This window comes from Myotis lucifugus, unplaced genomic scaffold (genome assembly GCF_000147115.1).
Source record: "Myotis lucifugus unplaced genomic scaffold, Myoluc2.0 scaffold_195, whole genome shotgun sequence".
NCBI lineage: Eukaryota > Metazoa > Chordata > Mammalia > Chiroptera > Vespertilionidae > Myotis > Myotis lucifugus.
This window is the reverse complement of record NW_005871243.1, coordinates 1,780,223-1,807,619: the sequence shown is the minus strand read 5'-3', so window position 1 is coordinate 1,807,619 and position 27,397 is coordinate 1,780,223. Positions and strand designations below refer to the sequence as shown.

Sequence of the window (27,397 nt, the reverse complement as noted above, 5' to 3'; positions counted from 1 at the left end):
GAGAAGTTGTGAAATATGCAGAAGTCATTGGGAGAGGGAAGGAGGGGTTGGGGCTACCCTGTTGCTGGTTAGTGTTGTGTCTCTGTGGTGGCCGTGCAGCTGTGCAGGTCGAGCCCTGCCTACAGCATCCAGATGAGGGGCACACAGTGGCCGAAATCCAACCCACATGGCTCACCAGGTCGCCATCCCTGGAAGGAACTGTACATATCCTGAGAAAGGGGCACCTCCCTTGGACTTTGCCCAGGGGCCCTCTGTGGGCTGGCAGGGCCGTCCTCCGACTGCTCTCGGACCAGACACCATGAAGGGCTTTGCAGCCGCTTCTCCTAACACCTTTCCCTTGCACCGCCGCCCTGCCCCGTCCTGCGTGGGCGTCCTGTGTGGGAGTCTCAGTGGGTCGGTTTGTCTGAAGACTCTTGACCTCTATGGAAGATCAAGTCCACCTCAGGGAAGATGAGGCAGGTGGACTTCCTCTGACCAGGTCAGACGCAGAGAAGAGGAGGTGCCTCTACACCATCTGAGGCTTTCTTCTCAGTTCTGTACAGCAGGGCTAGGCCACCATCCCTGGAGGGCAGTGTGGGAGAGGCTCATCCTGTCTGTGTTTGCTTCTGCTTGTCCGTGTCCCTTGGAGCAAAGCCTGCTGGGACAAGAGTGGTCCCACCCTGAAGGTCATATTCGCTTTGCCTGGTCTTCCTCCCCCCACTCACTCCCCACCTCCTCCTCGCCCCCCACCCCCCCACCCCCCGCCCCCTGGTAGAAGAGGATGGAGGAGAAAACACTGGAGCAAACCAGGAAATGACCCCCCTGCAGCTCTCTCCCAACTCAGTGAGGAGGAAACAGAAAGTTAAGGCTGTTTATTGGATTTTGGTTTTGTTTGTTTCTGTACTTTGCAGTTAAAGTAGCACAACCAGGCTCGAGAAAATTCAACATCTTGGACAAAGGGTCTGGAGCAGAACATTGGCCCGAGAGCACTTCATTCTGGGATTCTGAGGCCTAAGGGCCAACAACCAGGAGGTCAGATTACATTCCTGAGTCTGTGGGACGTCCTCCCCACGGGGACAGTGGGAGGAGGCAGAATCTCCCCGGAACCACTCCTGGCAGAGGGCGTTGCAGGGGGAAGGCCTGGATGGTCTGGTGCATCCTATGGCCCTGCCTGGGCAGAGAAGGGAGACGGGAGCAGACTGCGTGGTATGCAGGCACGAGCTCCCCTTGAAGTCCGTAAGGAACTTGGTGTTGAAGATGCGAGAGCGCAGCCTGCACTCAGTTCAGCGTGAGAAGGAAAGACTGCAGGGCCGAGGGTCTGGTGGGGGGTCAGGGGTTTGAACTGCGTGGCCTGGACAGGGAGGGCCCGAGAAAGAAGCATCTGAGTGGCTTGAGGGCTCTGCACCCTCATCTCCAAACTTCGCAGGAGCATGAACTGGGCTGAGAGCTGTCACTGTGGATGTGGTGTCTAGTACCCCCTACCCCCCCCAGGCTATGACATAGATCTCAGCAGCCTTTCAGAGCGACCCTTCTCCTGTTAAGACCAAGCCCACACGCTGGGCCCTCCAATGACTGGAAACTTTCACTGCTGCCCCGGGGAAGCTGAAGCTGAGGAAATGCACTTTCCCCTTCTTCTCCATCTCTCCCTGCCTTACCCAAGCGTCTCCATGTCCTCTAACCTTCTCCTTTAAAATTCAAATAACACCCCCAGCATCCATCTCCTGCGCTGCCAAGGCTCAGGATCCTCCTTGGAATCCCATAGGCTCAGCCTCCCCTCCCCCAGGACCACTTCCCAGCTGTGGCCCCGGCCCCATACTAATCACTACCTCCCTTTCCTTCCTCTCTCCATCCGCCTCCCGCCATGCAAACACTGCCCTGGGCGCCTGTCTGAGGGTGGCTGACCTGGTGACTAACCTGAGGGAGCAGCTCCCTGGACCCCACTGGACCCCACGCCCCCAGTGAGGGGACTCTGGGCATTTGTAGCCAAAACCCAAACATTTGGTTCTCCCCTAATTCCCTTCTGTGGCATCAAGACAGTGGGTCAGAGACAAAACTCTGGAGAAGAAAATCATGGAGGATACACTTGCAGGACCCCCCAAAATGCAGAAAAGGAGGTGAGATAGGAGGAGGCACGGAAGCAGAGGGAACAGGGTTTCAAGAAGGAGCAGGTGGCCCAGCCGGCGTGGCTCAGAGTTGATTGTTGACCTATGAACCATGAGATCACAGTTCAATTCCCAGCAGGGCACATGCCCAGGTTTCGGGCTCGATCCCCAGTAGGGAGCATGCAGAAAGCAGCCAATCAATGATTCTCTCTCATCATTGATGTTCCTATCTCTCTCTCCCTCCCCCTTCCTCTCTGAAATCAATAAAAATATGTTTTAAAAAAGAAAGAAAAAGAAGGAGCGGGTGGTCAACAGGATCAGAAATAGTGAAGCGCTCAGAAGGGAGATGAAAAGGCTCCTAGGCTGGGCTGAGGGGCGGGGGGTCCTTTTCCGGAACCAGGCAGGAGAATGAACGGGTTAAAATAGAAGCACGAGGTGAAGAGAGAAGGCAGGAGCGGCCCAACACCCCACTGAAGACACTGAAGGCGGCTGCTCAGACCAGTGTGAAGAGGTTGGCTGGGGAAAGGTTCAACCAGGCAGGTGTTGGATCAGACACAAGATTTCAGCATAAAATTCTAAAAAAGATGAACGATGCTTAATACGGAATGGAAATCAACAGCATTTCTGGTTTTATTTCTTGCGAGGATGACAGCAGGGAATTGTGGAAACAGGTGTGAGTAGCACACTGCCCGGGGGAAGGGAGAAGAGGCTCCGGGGGCCTGGGAGTGGGGGTGGGGGCGGGGTGCCAGCGACGGGAGGGCCGAGGCTCCCTGTGGGATTGGGCCATCTTCTTGGGTTTTACCTCCTCAGGAAGGCACAGGCTTCCAGAAGTGCTGTGGGCACAAAAAAGCAGGAGATTCAGACACTGATTTCTTTTGTAATCAAGGAGGATACTAAAACAGAGGCTTTCTTCCGCCCTTTTCCCACCACCGTTAGTCATGCTTGCTCTGCTCACATTTCCCCACGGCCCACGGCAGCACAAGGCAGCTGTGGCCCCCCCAGCCTGGGCCATTCCCTGCTCTGGCCTGAGTGACATGACCCCCACCCGGCTTGTCTCTCACCGACATTGATGGTTCCCTGACTGCAGGAATGTGCATCCTCTGTGTGCAGATGTGTGCAATCGTGTGCACTGCTCATTCACTCATTCACTCACACATGAGCCACTGTGCTAAGTGCCAAGGGTTCAGCCTGGACAGACCGGCCCTGCCCTCGGGAGGTGCAGTCTGTGCCACCATGAGCTGGCTGCTCGCATGAACGGCCCTCCCACTGCGTTTCTCTGAATGTTGCCTAGAAACACGGGCAGCACAGTTCAGTTCCCCGAGACCTCGGCTGAGCGAGAGCAGGGCTCTCCTCCTTGGCACCCGATTTGCAGCCGGGACTTCTGTTGTGAGGGTTGTTCTATGCTCTTTAGTAGCATCCCTGGCTTCTACCCACGGGTACCAGCAGCGCCCCCTAAGTTATGAGAATCAAAAATATCTCCAGGCATTGCCAAGTGTCCCCTCAAGGGCAAAATCTCTTGAGTTGAGAGCCACTGATACAGAGATTCTTGGTCCTACCCCGACCCGTGGACCACCACCCTCCCCCATCGGATGCCTCCTACTCTGGATGACCTGGGGCCACAGAATCTCAGAATCATTGTCTGGAACCCCCCAGTGCTCTGCGGTGTCTTCTTAATGTTTTTTAAAGGATTGAATTATTGTCAGTACATATTTCTGGCTAAAATGCTATTTTGAGCCTTTGTATTCTCTATAGTTGGTATTTGGGGTAACTGTCTAGACACCGGAATTTGCCCTTTCTCAATACATATGTGTCTATATACATACACATATACATACATACACACACATTTCATTTTACTGAATAAAATGGTCAGTTTCTAAAAGCTGCATGGCCATCACTATCAGAATGATAAAATTTCGCATATTATCTCCTGCTTTATTTTAGTCTCCATTTCTCTCACCTTGTCAATGAGATTGTAACTTGCTGAGGCATAGAGGCATTCTGTTGCCCTAACATTTTTATACCCATCTTCCCTCCGAGGGTCCTTGTTGGCCCGCCAACCTTGACCTTCCCCCATGGTTTCTGGGAGATGTCACCGACAGTGCACTTACGGGAGGTGGAGCATTGTCTCAGATTCCCAACGGCCGTGACGTACTCCGCTCCCAAATATTCCTCATATGTCGTTTTGCCTTGGAGGTTGGCCAGACACTCGGTGTTGTCATTGAAAAGAAGGTTTTTGGTTTCCGACTGGAACAAGCAAAACGTGCCTGGGCAATCACGTCCCTTTCTTCCAAACCTAGCCTGTGTCAAAGGGCAGACAGCACGTGAGGAGCCGAGGACAGCGGGCGAGTATCTGCATTAGGGAGACCAAGGACACCCTTCCCGCCAGGATCAGCCCTGGGACAAACATGGCCAAAAGGAGCTCAGTTCTGGACTCGTTCCTGCCCCACGTCCTCCTGCTGCCCAGGTCCCAGGTGGCAGACCCATCCAGGGCAGCTCCCAGGCCTTCGACCTCTCTGATCTCACCTCCTGCCACCTCTCCTTCCTTCCTAATCTGTGGCCTCTTTCCCTAGAACTTGTTAGGGGTGACTAAGTGACAGCTGAGGGTTTGGGAGATCTGCCCCAAATGTCGGTCCCCAGCAGCCTTCTAACTGGCCAGCTCACCCGGAGAGGCAGTCTGCACTGGACATCATCTGCCCCCCACAGGCCATTGCCTTCGCAGGGTACTTGGCCTCCCTGGGCCACAGTTCCTCCTCCACGCCCAGACCTCCCGCAGGGCTGAGCTGGGATACCAAGCACCTCATCGACAGCAGACCTCTTACCAGCACCAGTGCGGACGCCACCATGAGGGCTCCATAATGCCTCTTATTATGCCTATGGGTACCATTTCAAGGCCCCTATCTTTAAAGTGCACCTGGAGATGTGATGGGTTTTTTGTTTGTTTGTTTGTTGTTGTTGTTTTATTGATTTTAGAGAGAAAGGGAGAGGGAGAGGGAGATAGAAACATCAACAATGAGAGAGAATCATAGATTGGCTGCCTCTGCACACTTCCCACTGGGGATTGAGCCTGCAACCTGGCCATGGGCCCTCACCTGGAATCAAACCATGACCTCCTGGTTTATAGGTCGACACTCAACCACTGAGCCACACTGGCTGGGCACGATGTTTTAATATAAAACTAGGAGTTCTAATAGAGATGGCAGACTGTAAGGAAGTGGTAGAATGTCCTTCACACCACTCTCAGAACGGCCTCAAGGCTACCGAAGTTCTGGGTGAGCTGCTTTTGGAGATGACAAATGCAGTGGCCTTGTCTAGACATTGCTCAGTTGGCCCAGACTTGGGGAGCGTTGAGTAAGCCACTCTACCTAGTTGTGGGAGGAAGGCTCAGCCACCGTCTTTGCCTGAAGAACTAAAGAAGGGACTGAGCTGGGCGGGCAGTAAGCTCAAGGCCAGGGGCAGGAGACTGAGAGCAGAAGTTAGGTCAGTCCTAGAAATCCCGGGACAGTTTTCATGGAGACTCTGGGCAGCCCCGTGGCCTGAAGCAAATACTCTCACCAGCTTCAGGCAGGGGGACTGGAGAGAAAGGCTTGGCATGGGCTGGTTGACCCAGCTCTGCGGTTGCCCACCTGACAGAGCCCATGCAGCTGAGAAAGGGTAGGGGGCCCTGGTAGTGCATACCTGCTGGTCGAGCAGCACCTGCTCCAGGTGCTCCACCTTATCTCTCCGAGATACCACAGCATGATTTGGGGCCTTGGCCAGGTAGCAGTTCTTAGCCTCAGTCACAGGCTTCCGGGAGCCATTGAGGCACAAGAGCTCGAAGTCCTCCAGCCTCAAATCCTTAGCCCAATCCTCAGTGCCCTTTCCTGGGGAAAGAAGAAGGTGGCATCAGTCCAAGGGGCCTTCTGGGTGGGTGTCACCATCCACTGGCCTCTTGAAATGCACCCACTGGGCTTGTGGTGATGTGAAGGAGAGAGAAGAAAGCGTTGTCAAACACGTATTAATGCTGTGTCCATACAATGAAATAGAAGTCAGTCATGAAAAGAAGGGTAGTACTGATACACATCACAACATACAAAAGGCCATTTATTGTAGGATGAAATTTATGTGAAATGTCCAGAATAGGCCAATATAGGGAGACAACGTGGATGGGTGCTGCCAGCTCTGAGAGAGAGAGGGGAAGTGACTGCACTGGAGACCACTGAACTGTCCACTCTGAACAGGTGGGTTTATAGTATGTGAATTGTATGTCAATAAAGCTGTTAAATGTTTTAAAATATTGTTTATTGATTTCAGAGAGGGAAGGGAAAAGGAGAGAGAGAAAGAAATATTAATGATGAGAGAGAATCATCAATGGCTGCCTCCTGCATGTCCCCTACTGGGGATCGAGCCTGCAACCAGGCATGTGCCCTGACTGGGAATCAAACCGTGATCTACTGGTTCATAGGTCAACACTCAACCACTGAGCCATGCTGGCTGGGCAAAGTTGTTAAATTTTTTTTTTTAGTTTCTAAGAAGAAAACCCTCTATCCGTGCCATATTTTCCAGTGAGTTCCAGAAAAAGAATAGCTGGTTTATGTTCAAGAACAAATTGTTTCCTCTTTCCTTTCATATTCAGACGCTCTTAGTGTAGCCTGAGAAAAGAAGGAATGTCTAAGGGTTTCTCAAATATATTTGGTCAGTCCCAATAAAATACAGTTGTAAAATCCTACAGAAGTTTAAAATTAAACCTGACATCTGATCCCTGGAGACCACTTAGATGAATGGTTCATAAATTCTAAATGGAATCGCATGCATGTCTGTGTGCATGCAAGTGTGGGTTCATGTTCAGGCCTCTGCTACTCTCCTGCCATCCCCCCTCAAGAAAACACTCCATCCATTCTCTTGTGTTTGTCCATTTGATATTGGGTCATTCTAAGTTTACATGTCTGGCCTTGGCCCCTCTCCCAAGGGATGTGAGGAGGAAGGAGCGGCTGTGACTGTTGATGTCTTTGAAGGAGGAGGGCAGAAAGCTGGGGCCATTCTTTCTCAGGGGACGAAATGGGAAGGCACCTGCTGAGCAGGAGGGGTGGGGAAGCTGAGTGGGACTGAGGAGAGGGGTGCACTCTGGAGTCTGGAATTTGGTCATTATGCTTTTCATCTAGAGGTCAGGAGAGTGATTATTCAACGTCATCTGATAGACTATCCTCTGGCATCTGCATCTGCCTGTGATTTTTGTCCCCATTTACTCCCAAGGAGTTTCCAGACAGTGACTCACATGGGGCTGAATGAAGGTCCCTACTTCCTTGTATGAAGGGAAGTTTCATTTGCATATGTTTGATTTTTGTTTTGTTTTTTGTAGTATCATCCACATTCAGTCTCCCACAGGCTGGGACAGGCAGATGGTGTGTTTCTGTGGATGTCTAGAGAAAGCCAGGAGACATTTGCTACTGAGCATTGCTGGTGTGTGTGTGTGTGTGTGTGTGTGTGAGAGAGAGAGAGAGAGAGAGAGAGAGAGAGAGAGAGAGAGAGAGAAAGAGAGAGAGAGAGAGAGAGGTGTGGGAGGTTAAAATCAATGTGACATGCCCTAACCGATTTGGCTCAGTAGATAGAGTGTCAGCCTGCTGACTCAAGGGTCCCAGGTTCAATTCCGGTTAAGGGCGTGTACCTTGGTTTCGGGGATGTGCAGGCAGCTAATGGATGTTTCTCTCTCATCGATGTTTCTAACTCTCTATCCCTCTCCCTTCCTCTCTGTAAAACAATAAAATATATTTTAAAAAATCAATGTGACACCTATAGACATTACCAAAGTAAAAAATTTCCAAGTTAACTTAAGTCTGGAAACCTGTACATCTTCCCAGCTGCAAATATGACCAGTAGGAGGCGCTGTGATGCCAGAGACTCTGCTCCGAAGGGGAAAGGGAAACTCCGCTTACCGTTCGTGTTCTCCAGGACAGTGGCATCTTTCACAAATGCAACGTCTCCTGCATTCTCCGCCAGGCACCTAACATGGTCCAGAAAAGAAACTCAGTGCCGGAGAAGAGAAACTATCAGAGTTTTCATAAATATTTGCAATATACATTTTGAAACATTGAAGTAAACATAGGAAAGATAAAGACAAAATATTTCCAGGAACTTTAGGTTTAAAATAGAAGATTGAACACATATGTATAGCTTCCCACCTCCTAAAGTCCCAATAAAATGATATTTATGAGATTTTTTAAAAGTTTTAAGCTGACAGGAGAGAGGAGCACAAGGAGAGAAAGAGAGAAGATAATGACAACATTTGGAAGTTAGAGAGCAAGTGGGTGAGCAGTAATTGACCCAGCAGAGCAATAAACAGCTGTAACATAAGTTGGAAGTGGGGGAAGCCCAGAAAAAAAGCTGATGTGCATGGTGAACTCCAGAAAGGCTCGACAACTAGAAACACCATTGAAAGGGACTGAGAACAAGAGTGGAGAGAGCCGACATAGGTGCAGGGTAGGCGCCCTCCTAGCCCGTGCAGCTCCTCCTCGCCCTGGCAGGAGACTGAAGGTTTGTTCACCAGGGAGATTGAACCTGAACAACACTATGGACTAGAGAACCAAACCCAGTTGAGGGCAGAGGCCCAATGCTGAAATCATGGAATGGAGTGAAAACTATATCTTGGAAGGTTCATTCATAGCCGCTTCCTCTCCCAGGCTCCCAAGGAAAATCTGATCAACTCAAAGAAGATGCCTATAGGATCTGATACTTAGATGTCCCACAGTGAAATGACACAAACCAACAGTGAGGCCCATACTCGCCAAGATGTGGCAGCTGATGCAGAGCTAACAGTCAGCTCTGGTGCTTCTCTCTTTAAATACGGACAAGCTGCCAGAGAGCACTGCAGACTTGGAGAAATGTCAGGAGATATGGAGACCAATGCAATCACACCCGAAGGGTATGGAGACAATATAGTAAAAGCTACTTTTATATCTTCCCATCCCTGGAGAGAAGGCTACTGAATTTATCCTAAAAAGTTCCAAGACCACCCTTTGACCCATGTTGCTCGCAGATGCATGATGCCACCTGCTGGTGAAATATATTATTGGAAAATGGAGAGAAGGACTGGGCCATCCAAACCCCTCATGTAGTAAGTGCCACTGAGAATCCTCATGAATGGGATTGCAGAGGTGGGTTGTGGATCATCACTGTAAATAACTACATGGTTATCATTCTGAAAAACTTTTTTTTTTTGTTATTTTCCACTTAACTAGTGGAGAATAGCCCTGCAATGCTACTTTTTCTCTCTGCCATCTCTCAGGCCAAAATCAAAGAGAAAAGTGAGATGGGAAGCATGAGGATCTAGCGTCGGGGAGAGAGTGGTGGCTGTGAAAAATGATTCTTCCCCATAAATTCGAACTGTAGATAGGACTTAAGGTCCCACAGGCTCTATCCATTTGACTTTGAGGATGAGGCCATTGAGGGCGCCTGAGGTTGACTTTGGCTCCAGGCCACAAGGAGGAGCCCAGCAGAGCTGAGGTCAGACTGCCCAGTGCCAGCCCCCACGTCCGGGGTGGTGAGTGTGGGGGGAAGAGCCCATCAGCAGACCCCCAAGGTAGCCCCTGGCTCTGCTGTGACAGGCCACATCTGGCCCCTGAGAACGCAGTGCCAAGATGCTGGAGGATGAGGCACAGGCCCTCTCCTGGGGCACTCACCGGAAAGCCCCAGTGTAGCTGTAGTATCTCTCATTGCTATTGGGGGCACACTTGTTCTGGCCCGCTTCGTTGCCAATACACAGCGCGCAGAGGTTGGAGTTCGGGTCGGACCCGGGGGCACAGCTCTGACTGAAGAATTCATCTGTGGGAAAGGCACATGGGAAGTCAGCTCTTCCTACCTGACTTCACCCCCACGCCTTCACCTAGCAGAGGATGCAGCCTGGGTCAGGCTCATTCTAGTGCCCAGGACAGAGAGAACACAGCCACTGTCACAAGCAGTGACGTGTCACCACCAATCCGGGGCCCACCGGAAATCGGGAAAGGCTTTGGACTGCAGGCATTGGCAGGAAATCGGCCTGGGGCTGGGGAGGAGTCTCTGATGGGACCCACAGAGGGTCCCATGGCCAAGCCTTGAGCTGGGGACTGCACTGATGAACTTGGCCATGTGCAGAGAAACGGACTGAGAGTCCAGTGAGTTACCTCGGAGTGGGGTGGGCAGGGCAGATGTGCAGAGAACCATTCAACACATCTGGACTGCGAGGCAGCCACGCGGAGAACTTGCTGACACCCATACAGGCTGTGGGCCTGCCAATCCACACCCCCTCCTTCCCTGAGGTTCCTGTGGAACCTTCCACGCCCACCCCAGGGTGGCCCGCCCTCCTCCCTCCGGGCTCCTTACCAAATTTGCAGGAGCCTGTCTGGTTGAAGAGCAGACCCATGGGGATGTTCCAGCCTGCAGTCCTGCCCACGGCGGTGTGGCAGGACTTCTTGCCTCTCAGAGAATTCCAGGTGAAGCCAGCATTTGATTTCTTGACAACCGCCACGGCTCGATACCCTTGGACGACAGAAGAGCAAGTCTTCATCTCCAGGGGCCTGGCAGATGGACGCTGGTGCAGCTGTCTGCACCTCAGACCGAAGCTGGTCAAGAAGCTTCATCAGCAATGCTTCCTCCCCCTCCCCCACAGGTACCGCATTGTTAGGTGGACCACAAAGGCTTACGCTGCTGTCCTTTGGGCTATGAAATGAGACAGTAAGAAAAGCTGATTCTTTCCGTGATTGCTGGGGACATCCTTGACCAGCCACACCCTGTCCCTGAGTTATAAACCAGAAACTCACCTTTAAATGTGAGCTACTAAAGCAACAAACACTGAACGTCTAGCACAGCGGTTCTCAACCTGTGGGTCTCGACCCCTTTGGCGGTTGAACGACCCTTTCACAGGGGTCGCCTAAGACCATCCTGCATATCAGATATTTACATTACGATTCATAACAGTAGCAACATTACAGTTATGAAGTAGCAACGAAAATAAAGTTATGGTTGGGTCACAACATGAGGAACTGTATTTAAAGGGCCAGAAGGTTGAGAACCACTGGTCTAGCGTGACCCCAATGGTGCATAAATCACCAACTGCAATATGCACTGGGCCAGAGCGATGGCGGCCATCAGGTTAAGTGGTGTCTGGACCGCCCTGTGCTGAGTCCTGTGCTGTCAGTCCTCCTCCTGCCAGGGTGCACCTGACAGACTCCCACTGTGGGCAGCGCACAGCTCCTCCGAAGCTGAGCCAGCACCAGCTCTGGGCGGGCAGGTGGGGCTGGTGTGCAGAGCAGGGCATTAGCACAAGGGACGGGAGCTGCCACAGCATCAATGTCTAGGCCTGTGAGTGAGATCAGGAGACTCTCTGATCCACTGTTCCTCATCCATAGGAGATGGAGATGGAACACCTCACCTCCCACGTGGCCAGGACGCAATGAGAAACTCTGCAAGTTCTCTGCCAAGTGCAAAGGTCAATCTAACATCCGTTGTAATTGTCTACGAATTACTTGCATCTTCACAAGAACTTTGGCTGTGTTTCTTTCTGTGAGTTTTTTAAAGTTCCTGCCACCTCTTCCTCCAGCAACAAGAACTTACCCTTGACCCTGAAAATAACCAATTCCAACTCACCTTCCACTGGTCTATTCACACAATCCGAGTTACCGCTCTCTTCGGATTCTGAAAGAAGAAAGATAAGCAAAAACGTCATGAAACGCTCCGATTTACTGAGAAGTCGCAAACTTTTAAATCTCAACAGTGCAGACTTGAATTTGAAGACTGTCCCAGTGGCTCCAGGCAGCAGAGCTGCATCCATGTGTTCACCACAGACACAAACTCGGATGTTCCCAAGCAGCGCTATTCACAGGCGCCACCGACTGGGAATGACCCAGATGGATAAATAACAGCGGTAGCGCCACACAATAGACTACCATGCAAGACTGAATAGTCCACACCACGCACCACAAGGAGGAACAGCACAAGTATAACACTGAGCAAGAGATAAAGCAGCATGCGCTGTGCAGCTCCTTTTACATAAAGTTCAAAAATAAACAGAACTGATCCGTGCCCTGGGAGGTCAGGAGTCGATACCCTTGCTGGAGTAAGAGGCTGGTGACAGGAGGGCACACAGGAACTTGTGAAACTTGCTGTGTCTTGATCTGGACACTAGTGCCGGGGGATGCACCAGTGTGAAATGCCATGGAGTTGTACGCTTATGTGCACTTTTCTGTATGCATATTATACTTTCCTGAAATATTTCCAAAAACGTTGCTCTCTAAGGCCAGTGCCAGCTCCAGCCGAAGGAGAAGTGGGTAAGTGAAGAGGTCTCTATACCACAGCTCATAAAAAGCAGACTGCCTGCAAATCCACTGGTGGTAAAGCACCTAGGAAGCAACTGGCTACCAAAGCTGCTAGTGAGAGTGCACCCTCTACTGGTGTGGTGAAGAAACTGCAACGTTACAGGCCTGGTCCCCCAACGCTGAGTGCAATTGGACGTTATCAGAAGAAATTGCTCAGGACTTCAAACCAGATCTGTGCTCCCAGGGTGCAGCTGTTGGTGCTCTGCAGGAGGCATGAGGTCTACCTGGTTGGGCTTTTTGAAGACACCAACCTGTGTGCTATCCATGTGCCAAAAGACATCCATCCTAGCACACCACATACGAAGAGGATATGCTATGGCCCTAGCCGGTTTGGCTCAGTGGAGCAGACTAAAGGGTCCCGGGTTCAATTCCAGTCAAGGGCACATACTTTGGTTGCAGGTTCCCTAGCCATGGAGGGTACAGGAGACAACCAATCGATGTGTCTTTCTCACATTGATGTTTCTCTCTGTCTCTCTCTCCCTTCCACTCTCTCTAAAAGTAAATGGAAAAATATCCTTGGGTGAGGATTAACAAAACAAAACAAAACAAAAGAATATGCTATGATAAAAAAAATTTCATTCTTTAAAAAAATTTTCTCTTTTTCCTGTTATTGGTAGTTTTGAATGTTACATTCTCTGCCATTCCCCCATGGGGTCAAAAGGTACCTAAGTAAAATACTGCAAGTGGAAAAGAGGGGACAGAAATTAGGTATTGCCGTTTTTCTATTTTCATTTATGTGCAAATTTCTTAAATATAAAGTCGGGACATAAAGCATTAATGCATGTAAAAATGCTTCAGTAAACAAGTTTCAGCAGTTCAACTTTATAACAATATAAATAAGCCTGTTAAATTTTTCTGGACAATGCCAGCATTTGGATTTTTTTTAAACAAGTCCATTTCTTACTGATGGCAACTAACGGAATCACGCAGTAGATCCCATCCATTCACTATACTTTCTGACTGATTGCCCTACATGTAAGTACATGTTTTTAATGTTGTCTCTTTTCTGTGATGTTCCTGTAAGTTTGCTATTAAAATACATTAAACTAATTTTTTAATAGATTTCAGAGAGGAAGGGAGAGGGAGAGAGAGAGAAAAACATTAATGATGAGAGAATCATGGATTGGCTGCCTCCCGCACCCCCCTTACTGGGGATCCAGCCCAAAACCCAGGCATGTGCCCTGACTGGGAATTGAACCATGACCTCCTGGTTCATAGGTCGACACTCAACTTATACTTAGGCACCTTTTGACCCCACGGGGGAATTCCTGGGCCACATTGTCATTTTTTGAATTACGAAGAGGAACCTTGGCTCTGTGGAGAACACAGCCCTTGTGTTCACTCTTTCCCTGATTCTCCTGTTTGAATGTATCCGTCCTTCTCAGTGCCTCCACCTGGACCCACAGAGTGGGGTGGCTCCTCCACTCCCCCAGCCCATGGCTCAGGGGGAATAAACCAGAGAGGACACCCCCACACACACACACTTACTTTGGCTCTCTGCCAGCACAGGCACCAAACCGCATTTGCCCGCGATGTAGATGAATCCTCCGTCCAAGCTCAGGGCATCAGCTTCTCCTTTCTGCAAAGACAAGCAACTCTGCGGCATCAGGGCGAGGCCACTCGTGTCCCTCCTGGCTGGACTGCTCTCAGAGAGAACGGCTTGATGGCAGCTGTCCCAGGAAAGCAGCAGAAAGAGGCGGGAGTGTTTGAACCGAGCACCCAAAGGGCACGCCGTGAGCACTGCTAATCCTCAGCCAGCCACCGGCCTTTCCTGCTGTCACTTCCACTAGAAAGAGCCTGCACCGGCCGCACTCGCCCTCCGTCCCCTGAACAAGCCCTCTGTGCCCTGGAGTGCCCTTGGGACACCCTCCTGCACAGCCTCACTCCCTCAGGAGACAGATGGGACCAGCTGACTACACGCCAAGGGCTGCACCGAAGTTGATGGACAAATGAGCTGCGATTTCTAATTACATTGGCTCCCGGGAGGAGGAATGTGCGCGGGAACAGGGAGTCATCAGGGTCCCACGCGCCCTCTTTGGCCCAGTAATAATTTGCTTGCGACAATATTAAAAGTAACTGGAGCCCTAACCGGTTTGGCTCAGTGGATAGAGCGTCAGCCTGCGGACTCAAGGATCCCAGGTTCGATTCCGGTCAAGGGCATGTACCTTGGTTGTGGGCACATCCCCAGTAGGGGGTGTGCAGGAGGCAGCTGATCGATGTTTCTAACTCTCTATCCCTCTCCCTTCCTCTCTGTAAAAAATCAATATATTTTTTAAAAATTTTAAAAAAAGTAACTGGAGACGTGTATGAAGATTTCTATTCAAGGAAAGGCATCACAGGGTTATTGTAACAACAAAATAAGGGGACAAAGAGGAATAGGGTCACGACCAGGCCACATCCCCATAAGAGATACCTTGAAGTCATTTCTTTCAGAAGTGTTTTCAAAGACTATATATTCACGTGATGTGGCTGTGATATACCATTAAGTGAACAGGACGCAAGTAGCACCTGACAGATATGAGCCGGTGCTGTGGCCAGCCCAGGCATCGGGGCCCCCGGAAGTCCTGGGTGGGATAGCACCCCAACTTCAGCGGTGGTGTCTCTCTGTGTGAGTCACAGCTGGTTTCTCTTTAATTATTTTACATCACACCTTTCCATCTTTTCCAAACTACCTGCAATGATTGTGCATTGTTCTTATCATCAGAAGAGTGGCAACCCCACAATATACAGTTTTCTGACAGAAAGCTGTGCCTGTTTGCACGCTGTGTGCTGGGCTGGAGGAGACCCCCGCCCCGGGTCCCCCCTGCCTACCCTCACCACAGTGCCTCTTAGCGCCCAATCACTTCTAAGCAGATGTCCAGGACCTGGGGAATCCTCCGGAGCCCGCTGCCCCACCCGCAGGCCACACAGGCTCCCACAGCAGCAGCCTTACCAGGACCAGGGCGATGCAGTCCTCGGTGGTGGCGGTGGTGGCACAGGCCACTGTCCCATTGCTCTGGCTGCTCCACTGCTGGCACTTGCGCTGCTCCTCGGGGCCCACCGCACACCACACGACCCGTGCGCGCCGCGCCTCCACCTCCGCGGACGCTGCCCGGAGGGACACAGCATCAACAGGGGCCCTGAGCCTGGCCAAGGACACCCCACGCTGCCAACCTCCCTGGGGCCCGGGCTCCACTCTGAGCACCCTTCCTGCTTGGCCTTCCCGTGGGTGCGGACCAATCCTACTTCCAGATGGAAGAGTCTCCGGGCATCTGCCTCGCCCCCTCCACTGTCAGCGCCCAGCCCCTTCCCGGCGGTTCCCTCCTCACCTTGTTTCTCGGTCCCATTCCTCTCCTGGCTTCTAATCCACCCTTCACTCCTTAGTGTAACGACTTGCCTAATATCTCAGTCCCAAAGGATAAAAGCTCCAGAACTCAGAGACAGGGACAGCTCCCCAGAGATGGCCTAGGGGACCCTGAACCCAGCTCTACCTCGCTTAAGGCTGGCAGTCAACTCTGGGTTCACCCACACTCCACGCCAAGCCCCCCAGTGGGGGAAGAACCACGACTGAGCGGGCCCACTGTGGTCTCCCCAGCCAGGCCCAGAGCCCAGGCACAGGGCAGTGTGCACCAGGCCTCCGGCTTCACCCCAGGGGGGCCCGGCTCTCTTGGCCCGTGTTCAGTTTGCTCACCCCATAGGAGGCAGACTGACTTTCTGTCAGGGCTGGGGAGGCTGACGTGCACAGGGACACGTGGCAGCATTAATCACGGGCTGACACGTTCTTTCGGAGTCACTCCCACACATTGAAACGCTCGCACTTGGTTGGCAGAGAGACTCGCACCTGCATCAAACCTACCACGGCGGAGACCTGGGACATGGGGCAGTGACCACTCCAGGGGGTGTGAGGTGCTCTCCCCAGGGACTCAGCTGTGGCTCCCCACCCGCACCAGCCAGCCCTCACTCACTTTCCTTCAGGCCCTTGAGGGCAGTGATATAGTTGGAACCGAGGTACAGCCCAGCGTCTATCTTCGGGGGGATCCTCAAAAACCCAAGCGCATTATCTTTGAACAGCAGGTCCTTCTGCCCACGAGGGGAGCTGAAGAGCTGGAATGCCGACGATTTGCCTTTTCCAAACTTCTCCTAGTTAAGGACAACATAGAATTGCTGATGTCACAGTAAATAAGAAAGAAACAAAACCACAACGGTGAAAAAGAGTATCTGGAACTTAGGGGTGATTCTGAGAGCAGGAAGCTTGGTTGCCTTCCTCCTGTAAGGGGTCAAGCCATTTCTGTGACGTAGCTCAGTCACGGCTTATTCTTTAGGGTGTTGCTGGGGTCCAAGCACCTTGGGGTCCTGAGAATGTTGCATTGTCCTCCCAGCTTTGCCCCAGCCCATGAGACACTGTTGGTCAGTAGTGCTGGAGGGGCTTCGTAGCTGCTGCTGTCCAGAGGGCAGCCCACTGGACACGCCTGGCCAGTGAGGCTACAGAGGGGCTTCTAGAAGGGCAGGAAGTTAGGGGAGGAAGGAACCTCTGGCATCAAATCCCAGCAGGAGTGTGGATACCTGTGCCTTGTTGAGAAGCCTCCAGATCAAGTCCTCCTTGCCATCCTCACTTCGGGCCACAACAGCATGAGAAGGAACCTGGGCCAGGTGGCACTCCTTGAAGTCATCCACTGACTTCCGAGTATTGTCTAGGCAGAGCAGCTCATACTGGTCTCTCTCAGCCTTGTCTGGCAGGTTCTCTGGGGAAAAGAGGAGAGGAGGGGGTTGGAGGACCCAGAGGAGCCTACTCCAGGCAGAATCATGAGCCCCAATTCCTCTCCCCCCATGGAATTTGAGCTGGAAGAGATATTTTACACAGTTGACAAAATTGGGGGTTCTGAAAAAAGACAGTGGATTGCTCTAGATTCTAGAGCAGGGGTGGGCAAACTTTTTGACTCGAGGGCCACAATGGGTTCTTAAACTGGACCGGAGGGCCGGAACAAAAGCATGGATGGAGTGTTTGTGTGAACTAATATAAATTCAAAGTAAACATCATTACATAAAAGGGTACGGTCTTTTTTTTTTTTTTAGTTTTATTCATTTCAAACGGGCTGGATCCGGCCCACGGGCCGTAGTTTGCCCATGGCTGTTCTAGAGTCTAGAACACTCAGAAAGGTAGACAGTGCCCAGCGAGCCTTAGGGCTCGGCCCAGTGATGCTCTGAGTGGATCATATGGGCTGTGCTGGTGCTGGTGAACCAAGGAAGCTGAGCCAGACATCATCTGTTTCCATGGCAACCCCACCTAGAAAAGGGTCATGTGATGGAGACAAACCAAGGGACCAGCCAGGGGGTGCTGCCTCACCCACATCCCTAGAAAGAATAAAAATGGATGGAATATGGTGGGCCTGTGTCTGGAGGTCCTGGGTGAGTGTGGTGGGCCTGTGTCTGGAGGTCCTGGGTGAGTGTGGTGGGCCTGTGTCTGGAGGTCCTGGGTAAGTGTGGTGGGACTGTTTCTGGAGGTCCTGGGTGAGTGTGGTGGGCCTGTGTCTGGAGGTCCTGGGTGAGTGTGACAGGCCTGTCTCCTGAGGTCCTGAGGTCCTGGGTGAGTGTGATGGGCCTGTGTCTGGGGAGGTCCTGGGTGAATGTGATGGGCCTGTGTCTGGAAGTCCTGGGTGAGTGTGATGGGCCTGTGTCTGGAGGTCCTGGGTGAGTGTGGTGGGACTGTCTCTGGAGGTCCTGGGTGAGTGTGGTGGGACTGTCTCTGGAGGTCCTGGGTGAGTGTGGTGGGCCTGTGTCTGGAAGTCCTGGGTGAGTGTGGTGGGCCTGTTTCCTAAGGTCCTGAGGTCATGAGTGAGTGTGACGGGCCTGTCTCCTGAGGTCCTGAGTGAGTGTAGTGTGTCTATCTCAGATCTTGGAGAGAATGTCATGGGTCTGTCCCCAGTGTTTCTGGGTACAATGTGTCATTTGTGCATACCCAGCTACTGTGCTTCAGTGTGTGCTCCCTCAGGGCACTCTCTAACAAGACAGTAAGAGGACACACATAAAGGAATGAGTCGCGGAGCTCTCTGTGGTAAAGGGAAGGACAGGATGACCCAGGCCATCACTAAGGTGATAGATAAGAAGCCCTGGTGGACGGGTTCCATGGAGCATCCACCAGCAGTTAGAACCATTAAACTAGGCATTTGTACAACAGCAGAGAGAAATGTCTAGACCAAAGTGCTAGATGGGAAACCTTGGCAGCAGCATGACTTCTAATGCTCAGCAATGAGGGTTCTTGTGCTTAATAAAACGTCTGTGAGCTTAGAACCCAGGAACCCAAACGGGCCCTGGACATTTACAAGACCACGTACATCTGGGAGGGCACGTATCAAGCTCCTTGGCATGGACTGAGTGAGGGGAAGAGAAATGCAGTAGACACCGATCTAAAGAAAACTGATTGTATAAACTATGAAATTGCATAAAATAAGAGCTGTGCCCTGTGGGGAACCTTAATAAGAGTGTGCCATGAGCCCAGCCAATGTGGCTCAGTGGTTGAGCGTGGACCTATGAACCAGGAGGTCACAATCAATTCCAGGTCAGGGCACATGCCCAGATTGCGGACTCAATCCCCAGTGTGGGGTATGCAGGAGGCAGCCGGTCAATGATTCTCTCCCATCATTGATGTTTCTCTTTCTCTCGCCCTCTCCCTTCCTCCCTGAAATCAATAAAAATATATATATTTTAAAAAAAACAGTGTGCCAGGAATTGAGGAATCTAATTAGCTTAGTGTTTAGAATTATCTATATATATAAAAGGCTAATATGCAAAGTGTCCCCTCGGGAGTTCAACCGGGAGACCGGGAGTTCTATTGCTAGTTATGATGTGCGCTGACCCCAAGGGGGTGACGCAGAACATGGCAGGCGACCAGCAGCAGCGGGGCACTGAGGGAGCGAGGAAAAGAAGGGGGGGGGCGCAGGAGGCAGGGAACCTGATCACCCTGATTGCAGGCCAGGCCTAGGGACCCTGCCCATGCACAAATTTCATGCACTGGGCCTCTAGTGATAAGATAAAAGAAAAGGAGGCAGCACCGTAGCTCCTCTCTGCTCTTACCAAACAGTGTACTGTCCTTGACAAAAGCCACATCTCCAGTCCCATCTTTCAGACACCTGTGAAATGAGAAGGCACGGGAGGGTCAGCCCGGAGCAGCTTCTTCCTCATGCCCCTAAACCAGGGCTTTCTTCATGGGTGCTGCTCCTCGAGGGCAGGGCTTGGGGGCTGTGGGACACCCCGACTGAGAAGGCAGCAGGGGCCCCTTCCAGGTAGAATCTGAGGAGGAAGGACTCAGGTACTGGCCAGAGGCCCCCACCATTCGCCTTAACCGAGAGGGCAAAACCTTGTCTTTCTACATAAAAGAGAAGTTTGAAGGCTCTACACCAGAGGACAAAGTCTCAGTATCCTTGGCCATGTGGTTCTTTCTCCCAAGACTGAGTGGGCAAGTGAGCCCTGGCCAGTAGAGAGGCAGGGAGGCCTCCCTCTGCAAAACTGCCTGAGTCCCAGAGGCTGGAGGGAGGGTGGGGGGACTGTCAGTGTCAGCCTCAGCATGGGGGCAGAAGGGCACAGGGAGTCCATCGGGCAGGGCTCGCTGTCTCCAAGCTTTGGGGAGTGGGGGGTTCAGGGGGGGCCCAGGTAAGATAGACTAACATCAGCCCGGACAGCCCGCCATCCTGCCCAGCCGGGAGCCTGGGACTGGCTGCTGTCTCATCATAACACTCCCTTCAGCCCGCCCGTCCGTCCGTGGGAGAGGACATAAGTCAGCAGGCGGAACCCAGGACAACACAAGGTCAAAGCCAGATTCACGGTTCTCTGGAGAGACCAGGCAGCCACTGCTGAGGGACTGTTTGCTCCCCGGCTGGAGTATGGGTGAGGGGAGCACGCGCTGGGCAAAGTCAGCACCCTCCTTGTACACCGTTTCTCTGTCTGCACTGCACCTCCTCTCCGGTCCCCATGGCAGGCTGAGCTCTACCTGGGGCCACAGAAAAGGCCTCCTGGCCTGAGGACCTGTGGCACTAGGGCCACTGGGGAGAAGGAGAGAGTCTCACTCACTTGAAGGCACCGGAGTAGCCAAAGTAGGGCTCCTGGGAGGAGCAGGCACATTTGTTCTGCCCTGTCCCCGCGCACAGGCGACACAGGTTGGGGTACTGTCTCCCGTCCGCACAGGGCACACAGCTGGCCGAGAAGAAGTTGGCCGCGGCTGTGGACACAGAGAAACAGACCAGTGTGGGAGGCAGCCCTGGCCACAGCCAGCCTCCCCTCCCGTGTGCTCCTCACGGGCAGCCCCTCCCTCCACCCCTGTGGACCTGTCGCCTCTGTTGTGAGGTTCTGAGTTCAGACACCAGTTCCCCAGGGCAGCTGGGGCAGCGAGCCCGCCAGGTTAACCTTGGAGTCACCTGCACACTCACCCGTGTGGTCCCAAAGTGGCTGTGTGTGTGTAGAGACCCCTCCCTGCCTGCGATCACCCCCAGCCCCCAGCCACCTCACCTTCCTGAAGGGGCGTGGGGGGGCCTTCCCAGTTCAGGAACGGACGAAGCACGCCCATGGGGATGTTCCAGCCGGCAGACCTGTTCAGGCCCGTGTGGCAGGACTTCACGCCTCCCATCTGGTTCAGCTGGAAGTTGCTGCCCTTCTTCGCTACGGCCACAGCGTAATAGTGGGTCTGGGGCTCTGCGAAGGGCCAGGGAGAATGGAATGCTCATGGCCAGGACCCAAGGGAGAGGAGCCCCTGGTGGAAGGCGCCTGGAGCTGCAGTTTCTCCGGGTGCAGAGCTACCCAAAGCCTGCCCTGACCCCCGGGGAGCAACCGGTGTCCTCCCGCAATGGGTCACCTCTGGCCCCAAGCACCCGGGGACTCTGTGCCTTCAAGTGTGATGCTGTCCAAGGCCCCACCGAGGCCACTCATCCGCTCTGACTCCACAGAGCCCAGGGCCAAGGCCACGGCCACCCCAGCTCTGGGTTCCAGGGGGAACTCACTCTCTTCCGTCCCGTAGACCTCGGCTGCCACAGGCCGCAGCTTGTAGGGTTCCAGGCCGGCCTCATACACCAGCCCGCCGTCCAGGGTCACAGCATCCGCCTTGTTTGCCTGAAAGCAAAGCGGCCAGACCGGCTTCAGGAGCGAACCCGCCCTCATGCAGGCAAGTGGGTCGCAGGACGCCACAAGGTTCTGGGGCTGGAAGGACCTTCCGAAGGGTCAGGTGGCACGAGCCGAGAGGCCCTCTTTTGGGACAAACGGGCACCAGCCCAACTGCTTTAACCCCTGAGGCTGGCACGCTGCCTCTTTCTCAGGTGCCCACCCACCGGTACAGGGTGGGGCCAACGTAGGTTTACAGTTGTGAGTACATGAGACACAGAGTTTATTCTTGTGTTATTATTTATTAACTATTGGATTCTTTTCCATATGAACAACTGTAAACCTACGTTTGCCGCACCCTGCATAGCTCTGGTGAGCACACCCCTCACAGTGGTTTGTACATTTTAATTAAAAAAGAGACACAGAAACAATTTATGCTGAGATCCCAGGCTCCCCACACACATGGTCTCTCCACTGTAGAATGTGGATCTCTGCATTCAAAATAGTGTCGTGTCCTATGAGAGAGGCCCGCGCCCCACTGACAAGCGCCCAGGAAGAAAAGCAGAGGGAGGAGGGGAGAGCACAGTTTTTCATTTTATCCCATGCTTTTCCCTTCCCCTCCCTTTCCTTTCCTTCCTTCCCCTTCCCTCCCCTCCCCTCCCCTCCCCTCTCCTCCCCTTCCCTTCCATTAATTTGGTCTTACCCAACATATGGCGCTGACTTACCGCGATGGCCTGGATACAGTCCGTGTAGGAGGTTTTCCTTACGCAGGAGATGGAGGGCCCACCCACTCTTCTCATATTCCGCTGGAACGCGAAGCATTTTGTTGTCTCGGCTGGTGAGATGGTGCACCATCGAACGCTCTTCCTAGGGGCGGCCAGACACAGTCCTGGGAGAAAGGCCAAGGAATAAGGGTTCAGCCACTGCCCACGGAAGAGACTGCCTTACCCTCCGACGGACTTTTCCAGACTCTGCCATCTCTCCCGCTCCGCCCCTTCCCTCTCCACGCTGCCTCTAAGACAGGCCTCTCGCCTCCGGTGGAGGCCTCTCTGGCCTAGTAAGCTCGCTGTCCTGGCCAGAGAGAGGGCTGGTGCTCGGTGAACTCAAGGAGACCTTCAGAAGCTCTGGGTTCTTTCCTTCCTGTGACTGACGCGTTTCCCACCCTAGAAAAGTGATGATGATCCCTTGCGTCCGTGGATAGGGTTCTCCCACCTGCCTGGTCCCACCTGCACTTGTGAGGTGGGCAGGAAGGGCTTCCTGCTCCTCCTGTGGAAACTGGCTCTTGAGGAGGCTGAGTGGCTGGCTGCTCAGCAGCGGCCAAGTCCAGCCTAGAATCCAGGTCCCTCGAGAGCAGCGGTTCTCAACCTTTCACAGGGGTCGCCTAAGACCATCCTGCATATCAGATATTCACATTACGATTCATAACAGTAGCAACATTACAGTTATGAAGTAGCAACGAAAATAATTTTATGGTTGGGTCACAACATGAGGAACTGTATTTAAAGGGCCAGAAGGTTGAGAACCACTGCTCTAGAGTGTCGTGTCTATAAGCATCTCCCCAGGGGATGCCCAGGGAGCTAAGGACAAGACACCTGACTCCTTGGCAGTAGCTGCAGTAAATGGTGGACCAAATGGGTCGGGGTGCCCCCATTGAGGCTGCTTCTCCTGCCCAGCCTGCCTTGGTGGCTACCATCTATGCAACTGGGGAGAAGGCTGCACCAGGTTTGCTCACAGCTCTTACAAGCCACCCAGGTCCCTGGCCAGGTAGCTCAGTTGGTTAGAGTGTTGGCCCGATACATTCCCCAAAGAAATGAAAACAGATGTCCACATAAAGACTCCTGCATGAATATTCAAAGCAGCATTATTCAGAAGAGCCAAAAAGTGAAAACAACCTGGACGTCCACATCCATACTATGGAATTGGCAATAAAAAGGAATGACTGAGTCTGAACCGGTTTGGCTCAGTGGATAGAGCGTCGGCCTGCGGACTCAAGGGTCCCAAGTTCGATTCCGGTCAAGGGCATGTACCTTGGTTGCGGGCACATACCCAGTAGGGGGTGTGCAGGTGGCAGCTGATCGATGTTTCTCTCTCATCGATGTTTCTAACTCTCTATCCCTCTCCCCTCCTCTCTGTAAAAAATCAATAAAATATATTTAAAAACAAAAACAAAAAAGGAATAACTGATGGGCACAATATCAATGTGCCTTGTTTATGCTAGGTGGAGGGTTCCAGACACAGAAGACCACCTATTGTATGATGCCACTCGTATGAACCGTCCATAAAAGGCAAATGTATAGGAACAGAAAGTAGACTAGTGGCCGCCTGATGCCGGGGTGGTAATGAGGATGGATGGTCATGAGGAAGGGGATAGAAATGTTCTCATCGGGTTCACAGTGATGGTTCCCCCACCTGGTAGCACTGCTACCAATCACTGACACAGGAGAATTTCATGCGATGTAAAATGCACCCAGTAAAGCTGTTAGAAACAAAAACACCTGGTTGCATAAGCCCCTTCCCCTTTGGATGTGCCCTCTGCCTCCCCCACTCATGAGCCAACACTGCACAGTCAGCCCCGAGGTGTTTGAGGCACCAGGGAGGGTGTGTAGGAGACTTGTGGCTCCCAGGGCTCAGGGGCCAAGACAACCGAAGATTCCAGTGACAACGGGTGCAACTCTGAGCCAAAGCTGGCCTGTGGCCCATGGCCACATCCGGGAAAGCAGGGCTTCCTGCCTCTTGGCCTCTCCAGGGCACCACCCCCTCCCCCCGGCACCCCCCTCCCCCGTCGGCCCCCAGCAGGCCACAGGTCAGGGAGCAGAAGGGAGTTGGCCCTGAGCAGCTGGTCCTGGCCCGGCCCAATCCCGCCTTAGAGAAGAGAGGGATGCCTAGCACTCATGGGAAGGAGTGTGGAGAAGGGGACCAGAAGGCAGGGACAGGGGGCACCGTGCTCCCTAGGTTGGGGACATAAGTTCACTGCTGCCAATTACTCCTCCCAGCAGATGTCCCAGAGGAGGCTGCACTGGGCTGGCGTGGAACTGGGGGGCTTTCCCCCTGACCCCCCACCCGCCCCCACTCACAGCCTCAGTGCTGCCCATCACAGCCCTTTCTGCTGCTGCCTGGAGCCTCCCCTTCACTGAGGAAGCCCTGCCCCTCAGACAGGACATTACTAATGTCCATCACTGGCCTGTGCCCTCAGACACCCCAGAAATTGCTTCAGATGTTTAGGTACAGAGCTAACAGTTGTTTCGTCCCTTCTATGTCGTCCCTTCTAGTCTGGGCACATCTGAAACCAGAAATCTCTCTCTCTGCCCTCTGAGAAAGGTCTCCTCGGGAGGTCTGGGCCACCACCCCTGCCCCGGATGGGGGGAGGTGCCTGCCACTGAGCAGGCGGCACCCTGCTGCTGCCCCCCACAGCTGTGTGGGAAGATGTTTGGCCCATTCTTCACATGAAGAAACTGATGCTCAGAAAGGCTCTGCCTTGCCCAAGTCAGCACAGCCCTTGCAGGAGCTGGGATCTTGAGCCCCAGGTCTGCTGTGTGTCTTGGGCATGTCACTCATCCACTCTGAGTCTCATTTGCCTCCCATGTAACTGCCTGTAACAGTACCTTGGGTACCAAAGGTCCTGGTAGGACAAAATGGGACAGGGTTCAGGAAGACCACTCCCAGCAGACTTCCTGGAGGAGGCTGCACTGTCAGGGCCAGCCTGACAGGGTTGAGCCGGGCTGAGGCAGGGAGGTGGGAATTGAGAAAAGAAAGAAAGAAAGACAGGAAAGCGGGGTCGGGAGGACCCCAGTTCTCTTGATGAACTGAAGCAACTTTATTAGCCACACAATACTATTTATATATAACACACTGAATAGGAGGTCTATCAAGAGGAATGTATTCTTTGTTCCTCTTAATCTCTAAGGGAAGGACACAGCAGAAGGACAAGTTCTCAGTACAGCATATCTCAGTAAATAATTACAGACTTCTTGGTAAGCTATGAAAGGCTGTTCTCATTCTACAAATGTTGCTCTTATTCTACTGATAAACGCCATCCAAACAAGTCTGGGAAAACTGTGTGGGTGAGAATCCCAGCCTTGCTAGCCCCTACAGGTGCAAGGACCTTGCCAGCTTACATCTGGCCCCCAACACTGCACTAGGCTGGAATAGAACTGGGGGAGCTCTGAGCAGCTCTAGGCTGCCCAGGACCAGTTCAGAAGTGCTAGCTCCGGCTCCTCCCCAAGGAGCCCTGAACCCCCGGCAACTGCAGGCTCTGGGTGCCAACCCTGCAGGACGCAGGGACCAGGACACCCACCTGGGGGTGCACAGTGACAGGGGCTCCCACCTCATGGGGCACAGAGACCAGGATGCCCACTCGGTGGGGCTCGCCCCCAGGACCCTGCACTCACCAAGGGCCAGGAGGGACAGCAGGGCGGAGAAGATGAGCTTCATGCCTGGGGTCCTGAGGTGGCTCCAGCGAAGGCTCTGCCACCTGCGCCTGCTCTGCAGCCCTTTATGTAGGGCTTGCTGACATCATGGGTTTGTCCTGTGGCCCAATAGGTGCCCCCTGGCTGCCCCACCCCCTAACCAAGTTCCTGGAGACTGAGAAACCCAGGAGGGGAGGGGACAAAGGGGGGCAAGGGAGAAGGAAAGATGCCTGGGCAGGGCTTGGCACCAGGAGAAGGAGGAAGCCCAGCCCACTGCCACCTGGCAAGTGTGCCCTGGTGCTGCCTCCCACTGATGATTGATGACTCCCCTGGGGAGTCGCAGCCCCTGAGTTTGGTCCTCCCTCTGGTCTCGGTGCCTCCTAGAGGGCGGGACACAGAGCCGGGGTCCCAGGGTGAACATTTGTGGATCATCTTGACTGTGACGCAGACCCACCCAAGTCTTTGAGGCTCTCCAGGAAGCTTTGGGGCCTCCGCCCTGGTGGGGAGCCTGCCACAGAGCGTGGGTCTGATCAGGGATCCTGCTCTCCGGGCTCAGAGGGGGGCCGGGGTTTGGCACTGGAATCACCAGCTGGGCTTGGGGTGACAGGTCCAGGGTCTCTCACTGTTTGGAAACACAGTATCGCAACACTAAGGATGGCTTTCATCAATAATTGCAATAAACTCTTTCAAAAATAGTGAAGAAATACAAAATTGGCTAATTCTCAGTAACGCTGAAGCACTTTTGTACCTGTTAGCAGCTCCACTCTACCAATCCATGATCAGAGAAGAATTAAGAAATGTCGCAACCCATGTCTCTATCTCTGAGTGAAAATTGGGAAAAGGATGGTTTGGGAGGTCAGAGGCTTCCAGACTCTCTTATGTCTGGCACAGCATTGGCAGGAGCACAGATCACCCGGGGCCATAGCCAAGAGGCTGAACTCAAGGTGTGCCCTGGAGGCAGGACTGGGATTGGCAACAGGGCAGACTCTTTCTGCTGTGTCTGCAGGAAATGGCCCAGCCCCAGGCCAGGGATATGCTCAGCTAGACACATGCAGAACAGCCCTCCAGGCCCAACTGCAGAGGAAGCAGATGTAAGGGTAGGTATGCCCAGAAAATGAAGTTCAAACCATCTATTATTAACATTCATTCATTCGTTCATGCCAGAATTGGTGGGGGCCATGAGGGACACAGAAGAGGGGTTCATCTTTGCCATCAGGAGCACATGGCACAAGGGGACACAGGTAGACACTCCTATCAGGCCACCTGGGAAAAGCAAGGCAGGTGGGACCCAGAGGAGGAAAGACCAGCCAGTTCCCATCATGAGGGTTCCAGAAGAGTTTGAAGAAGAGCCTTTGACCTGGGTGCCTGAAGGAAGGAGTAGGGCTTCTACAGAGAGAGTATTCAGGCAGAGGAAATAGCCAAGCAAAGGCTTGGAGCACAGACTCAGTGACCAGTGACCCATACCTGGGCATGAGGGACAACCAAAGGTCACGCTAAGCTTTCTGGCCTAAAACTATTGTTG

The 27,397-nt window shown here is 53.0% G+C and overlaps 1 protein-coding gene across 2 annotated transcripts; it reads right to left on the bottom strand.

The window, feature by feature from the left end:
* Positions 1-2,680: 2,680 nt before the first annotated feature.
* On the bottom strand, positions 2,681-25,986 carry LTF (lactotransferrin). 2 transcript variants are annotated; one of them, XM_023760868.1, is made up of 18 exons: positions 25,858-25,986; positions 22,195-22,358; positions 21,373-21,481; positions 20,885-21,067; positions 20,450-20,597; positions 19,457-19,512; positions 16,949-17,127; positions 16,351-16,525; positions 15,339-15,493; positions 13,895-13,985; positions 11,679-11,726; positions 10,416-10,571; positions 9,737-9,878; positions 7,994-8,061; positions 5,760-5,944; positions 4,904-4,995; positions 4,193-4,382; positions 2,681-2,914 (listed from the first exon to the last, which is right to left on the bottom strand). In XM_023760868.1, exons 1-17 carry the CDS (start codon positions 25,898-25,900, stop codon positions 4,211-4,213), a joined length of 2,166 nt encoding a protein of 721 aa, XP_023616636.1. In that variant the 5' UTR covers positions 25,901-25,986; the 3' UTR covers positions 2,681-2,914; positions 4,193-4,210. The 2 variants fall into 2 exon arrangements, with proteins under 2 accessions (XP_023616636.1, XP_006097173.1); XM_006097111.3 differs by lacking the exon at positions 4,904-4,995 and having other exon boundaries at positions 25,858-25,985.
* Positions 25,987-27,397: the final 1,411 nt, after the last annotated feature.